This window comes from Myotis daubentonii, chromosome 1 (assembly GCF_963259705.1).
Source record: "Myotis daubentonii chromosome 1, mMyoDau2.1, whole genome shotgun sequence".
In the NCBI taxonomy this organism is placed as follows: Eukaryota; Metazoa; Chordata; class Mammalia; order Chiroptera; family Vespertilionidae; genus Myotis; species Myotis daubentonii.
Window position 1 is genome coordinate 198,875,462 of NC_081840.1, and position 8,904 is coordinate 198,884,365.

Consider the following 8,904-nt stretch of genomic DNA (forward strand, 5'->3'; position numbering starts at 1 on the left):
AAGAACCTAGAGACAGAACCTGGCTACAGAACCTGGATAGAACATGGCAGGAGAACCTGACTAGAACCTGGTGACCGAACCTGGCTGGAGAACCTAGCGAGGGAACATGGCTACAGAACCTGGCCGGAGAACCTGGCAAGAGAACCATGGACACAGAACCTGGCTGGAGATTCTAACCAGAACTTGGCTGGAGATCCTGGCTAGAGATCCTGGCTAGGCTGCTGATCAACTGAACGCTGTCTCCGTGTCATTCCTTCTTCGCCGACTCCGTCCACACCTTTGGGGACCCCTGGACCTGCTGGGGCAGGACCCCAGCATCTATGCACTCTTACAGTCTGGGACCCCTTGGAGGATGTCCACCTGCTGGCTTAGGTCCGATCCCCCAGGGAGCTGGCAGTCAGACATCCCTTTGGCAGCCCGGCAGTCCTCGGGGGATGTTCACTTGCCAGCGGGGAGCAAGCCTAAGCTGCAGTCAGACATCCTTAGCGCTGCTGAGGAAGCGGGAGAGGCTCCCACCACCACCACTGTACTAGCCGCCATCAGCCTGGCTTGTGGCTGAGCAGAGCTCCCACTGTGGGAGCACATGACCATCAGGGAGCAGCTCCTGAATTGAGCGTCTGCCCCCTGGTGGTCAGTCTGTGTCATAGTGACCAGTCATTCCCAGTCATTCTGCTGTTAGGGTCAGTTTGCATATTACCCTTTTACTATATAGGATAGAGGCCTGGTGCATGGTGGGGGCCAGCTGGTTTGCCCTGAAGGGTGTCCCGGATCAGGGTGGGGGTCCTGCTGGGGTGCCTGGCCAGCCTCATTGAGGGGCTGATGGGTGTTTGCAGGCTGGTCAAACCTCCTTCAGGGTGGTGGTCCCCACTGGGTGCCTGGCCAGCCTAGGTGAGGGGCTGATGGCTGTTTGCAGGCTGGTCAAGCCACCCCCCCTAGTGGGGACCCTCACCTCATGGAGGTTTGGCCAGACTGGATGAGGGGCTGATGGCTGTTTTCAGGCTTGCCACACCCTCTTTAGGGTGGGCAGCCCCCACTGGGGTACTTGGCCAGTCTGGGTGAGGGGCTGAGGGCCATTTTCAGGCTGGCTAGGTCCCCCGGTGATGGAAGATCCCAGCCTCTCCTTTTTTTTTTCTTTTTTCTTCTGGGACTTATTTACCTTCTATAATTGAAACTTTGTTGCTTTGAGTGGAGCTCAGAGTTGGGCGGCGGCAGGTGGGAAGCTTGGCTTCCTCCATCACTGTAGCAAGCAAGCCTCCAATTCGCTCCAGCTCTGTGGCTGTCAGCCGCCATCTTGGTTGGGTTAATTTGCATATAGTCGCTCTAATTGGCTGGTGAGAGTACCTTAAGGCGTAGCGAAGGTAGGGTCAATTTGCATGTTTATCTTTTATTAGTGTAGATATCTAATCTAATAATACATAAACAGAATAATTCACTGTACCTTCGCTACGCCTCCCATTGGCTAATCAGCACAATATGCAAATTAACCAACAAAGATGGCGGCTAATTTGCATACAGTAGGAGGGGCCAGCGGCAGCGCGTGAGCTATGCTGCCTGTGGGCCCTGGGCCCCAGACCCCTAACCAGGCGAGGTAGCCCGGCTCTGGGGAAGACCCAGAAGCCGGGCAACATGAGCTCAGCATCCGGCTTGGCTGTGTGGAGGGAGGGAAGGGGAGGGGCCTTAGGCCGGATTCCGTAGCAAGAGACCCTGGGCTCACAGTGACATGAGCCTAGCAACTGCAGGGAAGGAGGGGAGGGGAAGAGCCTCGGGCCAGAGTCCGTGCCCTGGCTGGGCAGAGGGAAAAGGAAGGGCCTCGGGCTGGAGTACACAGTGAGGAACGCTGGGCTTGCAGCGACACGAGCCCAACATCTGCTCACCCAACATCTGCTCACCGGCCGGGCAGAGAAAATGGAGGGCAAGGGTCTTGGGCCGGAGTCCGCAGGGAGCAAAGCTGGGCTCGCAGAGTCCGCCTCCTGGGATGTCCAGCGTCTACGCCTCAGCTGGGTGGAGGAAGGGGTGGGGAGGGGCCTGGGGCTAGAATCTGTGGCAAGAGACACTGGGCTCCCAGAGTCCGCCCCCAGGGATGTTCAGGGTCCGTGCACAGGCTGGGTGGAGGGAGGGGAGGGGAGGGGAGGGGCCTTGGGCTGGATGGAGTCTGCAGCAAGGAACGCTGGGCTTATAGCAATGCGAGCCCAGTGTTTGCACTCTGGCTGGGCGGAGGAAAGGGAGGGCAGGGCCTTTGGGCCAGAGTCCACGGCAATGAACGTGGTGCTCACTGTGACGCAAGGCAGAGTCCACACCGAAGGAAGGTAGGGGAGGATCCTCGGGCCGGAGTCCCTGGTGAGGGATGCTGGCATCATTGCAGGCCCGGCAATGGGCCCGGGACCAGCCCTTCCCCCCCACCCCCCGCCCGTATTTCGTGCATCAAGCCTCTAGTCCTATCTAATAATAGACAAACATAGTAATTAACCGTACCTCTGACACCCTTCCCATTGGTTAATCAGGGTGATATGCAAATTAACTGCCAACCAAGATGGCGGCCAGCAGCCAGGCAGCTGAACCAAACAGGAGGCTTGCTTGCTCCAGTGATGGAGGAAGCCAAGGCTCCCCGCCTGCCGCCGCCAAGCTCTGAGCTGCACTCTAAGCAACTACGTTGCAATTACAGAAGCTAAACAATCCCCAGAAACCTGCTTTCGGCCAGCCCGGCTTCAGAGCTGGAGTTGCAACAGTGTTTCAATTATAGAAGCTAAACTAAGCCCAGATACCTGCTTTTAGCAGCCTAGGCCTCAGAGCTGGAGCCGAGCCTCAGAGCTAAAGCCGGCTCTCAATTCAAGTGACAGCTATAGAAGGTAAATAAATCCCAGAATAAAAAAAAAAAAGAAAAAAAGGAGAGGTTGGGAGCTTCAGTCACCCGCCAGCCTGAACAGCCCTCAGCCTCTCACACAGACTGGCCAGGTGCCCCAGTGGGGACCCCCACCCTGAAGGGGGTGTGACCAGCTGAAAACAGCCATCATCCCATCATCCAGGTTGGCCAGGCACCGAGGCGGGATCCCCACCCTGATCCGGGACACCCTTCAGGGCAAACCAGCCGGCCCCCACCCGTGCACCAGGCCTCTATTCTATATAGTAAAAGGGTAATATGCAAACTGACCCTAACAGCAGAACCACTGGGAATGACTGGTCACTATGACACACACTGACTACCAGGGGGCAAACGCTCAATGCAGGAGCTGCCCTCTGGTGGTCAGTGTGCTCTCACATGGGGGAGCTCTGCTCAGCCACAAGCCAGGCTGATGGCTACCAGTACAGTGGTGGTGGTGGGAGCCTCTCCTGTCTCCTCAGCAGCGCTAAGGATGTCCAACTGCAGTTTAGGCCTACTCGCCGCTGGCAAGTGGACATCCCCCGAGGGCTGCCGGGCTGCCAGAGGGATGTCTGATTGCCATCTTAGGCCCAATCGCCCCAGGGAGCGGGCCTAAGCCAGCAGGTGGTCAGCCAGCAGGGGTCCCAGACTGCGAGAGGGCACAGACCAGGCTGAGGGATGCGCCCCACCCCCGAGTGCACAAATTTTGTGCACTGGGCCTCTAGTATATATATAAAAAACCCTAAGTGACCATTCTACCGATAGCTATGACATGCACTGACCACCAGGGGGCATATGCTCTGACTGGTAGGTTAGCTTGCTGCTGGGGTCTGGCCAAACCGGACTGGGTCAGACTGTTCAGACACGCCCTGGAGCCCTCCTGCAGTCCCTCTCCAGGCCCGATCGTGCACTGGTGGGATCCCTCGGCCTGACCTGTGCCCTCTCTCAATCCAGGACCCCTTGGGGAATGTCCACAGGCCAAGCTGAGGGACCACACTGGTGCACGAATTCGTGCACTGGGCCTCTAGTGTGTGTGTTGTGTGTGCGTGTGTGCGTGTGTGTGTGTGTGTGTGTGTGTGTGTGCATAAAAGGTCTCTTCCCGAGTTTCATTACATTTTAATTACACTTAAATTAGGGGAATTTGGGTTGAAACACAACCTATTGTAACTTTATCCATTTAAAATAAAGAAAAAAGAAAGAAATAAAATTGATATCACCAATAATTAAACAAATAGGCATCATGTGCCTCCTAATATAGTACTTCCAGAGCAGAGCATCACTGCTACCAAAAGTAATCACCTAATTAGAAGGAACTATCACACAAATCTCAAACTAAGGGGCATTCTAAAAAGTAACTGGCCAGGCCCAGCCAGTGTGGTTCAGTGGTTGAGTGTCAACCCATGAACCAGGAGGTCACAGTTCAATTCCTGGTCAGGGTCCATGCCCTGGTTGCAAGCTCAATGCCCAGTGGGGGGGGGGGGCGGGGTGTACATGAGGCAGTTGATCAATGATTCTCTCTCATCATTGATGTTTCTATCTCTCTCTATCTCTCCCTTCCTCTAAAATCAATAAAAACATATTTAAATGAATGAATAAATAAATAAATAAATAAATGGGAAATAATAACTGGCCTGTATTTCTCAAAAATGTCAAGGTCAAAAAAAAATGAGAAAGACTGTTTCAGATTATAGGAGATAAAAGAATAAGTCATGAAAAACAAACACAATATGTTATCCTAGGTTATAGCCAGAATCAGAAAAAAATTTATTTTGCTATAAACAACGTTAGTTAGACAAATGGCAAAATTTGGGTAAGGTCTGCAGATTAAATAAGATTATTATATTAATACTAATTTCCTGATTTTGATGATTTATGTAAAAGAATGTTCCTATGTCTGCAACTTACTATCAAATGTTTCAGAAAAAAATATGGAGACAAAAAAAGGCAAAGAAAATATAGTATAGGGTTAACATTTAGGTGAAGTATATACATGAATTCATTGTGTACCCTTACCCTTTCTATAAGTCCAAAATACTTAAAGTTAAATATAAATAAATAAAATAAGAAACTGACTCTCATGTAGCACAATAATACAGAAGAGCTAATTTTCAAGAACCGAGTAAGTAGAAAATCCCTTTATTGGTTATAGTGCCTTTTAAAGCTTATTCAGTTTAGCCTTAAAAGTTACCTGATTACAATCCAGCATGCTTCTTGCCACAAATCTGGGGTGATTTCATCATCATCCTCATCATATTGCATATCTGCAAGAAACAAAAATATTGTACTCATCTGGAATAAAAATGCTAATTAACATCTTGCTGCAAAGATGTTATCTGCTAAATAAAAAGTAATACTTTTGTCCAGCCAGTATTGATCAGTGGCTGAGTGTCGACCTATGAACCAGGAGGTTACAGTTTGATTCCCAGTCAGGGCACATGCCCTTATTGCGGGCTCAATCCCCAGTGGGGGGCACACAGGAGGCAACCAATCAATGACTCTCTCTCATCACTGATGTTTCTCTCTCTCTCACTTCCTTTCTGACATCAATAAAAAGCTTATTTTTTTAAAAGCAATCCTTCTACCTCATTATTCTAAAATTTCAATTACATCACTTAAATTCTAATGAATAACACACATGGGTAAACATCTATGTACACAAAGATGTACATCACACAGGTATTCACCCAATATACAAAGAGGCCTCATTACAAAGGTTCAGCATAAGTGTGTGAATCTGTAAGTTTCCCATCTTCCCATTCTATTCATTAATAGAATCTATGCAGGTAACTAGGAGCAAGCTCACAGTCCTCAGAGACTGGGGTCAAAGATGAAGGTGTAGAGACAGAAAAGGGTTCCAATAGTTGGGCAATAGCTTAAGGTGGAGTGGTCCATCACAGAAACATTTCATACATGTACAGGTATGACAAACTGTATTTTCCAAAGGCGGCCACAACCATATCTTCCATTTCACAAGCTTTTTTTTACAAGATATAGGGGCCTATGTTTCCTTCCCTTTGTATATATGTTTGTTTGTTTTTATTGATTTCAGAGAGGAAGGGAGAGGAAGGGAAAGATAGTAACATCAATGATGTGAGAGAATCACTGATCAGCCACCTCATGCACATCCCCTACTGGGTATGGAGCCCACCATAAGGGTATGTGCCCCGATCAGGAATCGAAGTGACCTCCTAGTTCATAGGTCAACACTCAACCACCAAGCCACACCAGCTATGTTTCCTTCCTTTGAATCTGGGCAGGTTCTTTACTCTCCCAAAACTAAGACAGTGCAGCTAAAGCGACGTTATGTGACTTTAGAAACTAGGTCAGAAAGACAGTGTTGTTCCGCCTTGTTTGCTGAAACACTTTCTTCTGGAGCCCTGAATTGCCATTAAGTCCTAGTACTCTAAAACTGTATACTGTGAGTAAGCCCAAATCATGGGGAGAGGCTACTTGATTTGGGCATCATTACGGATGCTCCAGTCAGCAATTCAAGTCCTTCAGTCCTTCTAAGCCAGTCAGGGCAAACCTTTTGAGCTCGGCGTGCCAGCATTTTGAAAAACCCTAACTTAACTCTGGTGCAGTGTCACTTATAGAAATTTTTTGATGTTTGCAACCATAGTAAAACAAAGATTTATATTTTTAATATTTATTTTATATATTTAAATGCCATTTAAATATATAAAATAAATTTTCATTAACAAAGAAAAATCAACCAAAAAATGAGTTCGCGTATCACCTCTGACACGAGTGTCATAGGTTCGCCATCACTGTTAAGCTAAGTGCCAGACACGTGAGTAAACACTCCAAATCATCCAGCTGTCAACACCCAGCCTTTGAATCTTCCCAGGTGAGCTACTGACATGGAGCAGACAAGTCATTCCTACTATGCTCTACCCAAATTCCTGACAACTTAACTCCATAAACATATTAATTTTTAGGCAGCCAAATGTTGGGGTAATTATACAGCAATTATAATTTGAACAGGGCACTTGAAAAATCAGTGTGCACTGATCCTCTAACATAACTCTCATCTTCTTAAGTTTAAGAGTAAGTGTCCTGTATTTTCTTTTATATTCTGAGTTCTGGATTCAGAATTGAATACATATCTAAAATAAAGTTATTTAATAAATTCTTAAATAAACTAATATTACTGATCCTTACGGTACACAAGGAGAGGGGGGTAAGAAAAAGGTATCTAGACCTAGCCAGTTTATAGGCTCAGTGGATAGTGTCAGCCTGCGTACTGAAGGGTCCTGGGTTTGATTCTGGTCAAGGGCACATGCTGGTTTGCGGGCTCAATCCCCATTAGGGAGTGTGCGGGAAGTAGTCAGTCAGTGGTTCTCTCTCATCATTGGTATTTCTATCTCTGTCTCCCTCCCTTCCTCTCTGAAATCAATAAAAATATATCTTAAAACATAAAAAATAATCCAGGGACAGTGGCTACCTGCTGTGAGGGGGGTTCACACTGGAAGGTGGTGGACACTTTTTTATATTTTCTGGCTTGTGAGACACAAGAATATATTACCTACTCAAAAAATAAAGCTAAAAAACCTTTTCTGGATTTCTTTTCCACTGAGATAGAAGTTAAGAAAGGAGAACGTCATAATGATAATAAATTTCTAGACTCATATAAATGAGACAGAAGTTGAATCAGTAGAGTTTAAGCTTTTGTCTGTTTTCTCCATGAAGTAGCGGAGGGAATAAGAAGAAATGTGAGTGCCCTGACCGGTTTGGCTCAGTGGATAGAGCTTGGCCTGCAGACTCAAGGGTCCCGGGTTCCATCCCGGTCAGGGGCATGTACCTTGGTTGCGGGCACATCCCCAGTGGGGGGATGTGCAGGAGGCGGCTGATCGATGTTTCTCTCTCATCGATGTTTCTAACTATCTCTCCCCCTTCCTCTCTGTAAAAAAATAATCAATAATACACACACACACACACACACACACATATATACATAAAGAAGAAATGTGAGGAGTGGCCACAGCATTGGGAGGCAGAAGAAAACAAAGTATGAAATAGTAGCTGTGGAGAATGGAAGAGGGAGTTTTAAAAATACACATGAAAACACGCTAGACATGACAAATATATGTGAAAAGAAAAAACAAAGACATCTGGCCCAGTTAGCTGTGTCATTTTTGTGGGAAGAGGAAGTTTAAAGGCCATCTTTTAAGACAAATATCTTAGACATATGACAGCATGAAGGAATGCCACACTAGACCTCCCTCCTCCCACTCCCACCCCCACCCCCCAGAGCACAGGTTGTCTGGAACAGGTTGACGCTCAAAAATTCAACTACTGTATTCAATTAACCCATTAACTCTGGCCTTAAGGGAAATTTTAAAGAGAGCCCTTTCCTGCAGACAAAGTCAAAACGGATTTTGACTTTATGGTTCTGCTCGCTATTTCAATACGACAAAGTAGCATGTGTGATTCATCAAGAAGCAAGCAGTGAAAAAACAAGTGTCGCCCTGACCGGGTACATTAACGCTGCATTCCCTGCACCCTCCGCCTCTGGCAATCCCGGCTTCGTTCCCGACCCGACCCGGGGTAAGAGGGAAACAAGACCGGGGACACCTGTGTGGCCGGCTTTGGGGGGACTCTGCAAATCCTCAATTCGCCCAGCTCCCCACGTTTCCCCCCTTAGATGGGTCTCCGCAGTCACCTACCCTCATCTGCGTCATACATCGTGGCAAATGGTCCCCGAACTCCTAACGCTGGAAATCACAGACAAAAATGCCCGCAGCAACGGCCAGCACCTGGAACGTGAGACAGAGTGATTTCCGCATCCGGCGTTCCCAGAACACCCTGCGTCTGCCGCCGAAGGCCACCTACAAAGCCAACGTAAGGTTCGCGCATGCGCGATTGGTAGGTTTGCGCGGTGCGGTTTAGAAATGCGCAGGCGCAGATTGTGGGCCAACGCCTCCTATGGCTGATTGTGGGGACCGCAAATACAGTCTGAGGATCGGATCCAGCCAATGAAGGTTTTGTTTGGTTTTCAATGTTGTTACACAAATAATGACACCTGAAAAAAAAGAAATCCAATATTT

The 8,904-nt window shown here is 48.1% G+C and overlaps 1 protein-coding gene across 1 annotated transcript in view; it reads right to left on the minus strand.

The window, feature by feature from the left end:
- Positions 1–8,879, minus strand: part of POLR2B (RNA polymerase II subunit B) — a 58,853-nt gene extending 49,974 nt beyond the window's left edge. Inside the window, exons 1-2 of the mRNA XM_059670256.1 lie at positions 8,524–8,879; positions 5,046–5,118 (exon numbers count right to left, since the gene is read on the minus strand). Of these exons, the coding sequence (XP_059526239.1) occupies positions 5,046–5,118; positions 8,524–8,542 (92 nt within the window). The 5' untranslated portion in view covers positions 8,543–8,879. The remainder of the gene's footprint in view (positions 1–5,045; positions 5,119–8,523) is intronic.
- Positions 8,880–8,904: the final 25 nt, after the last annotated feature.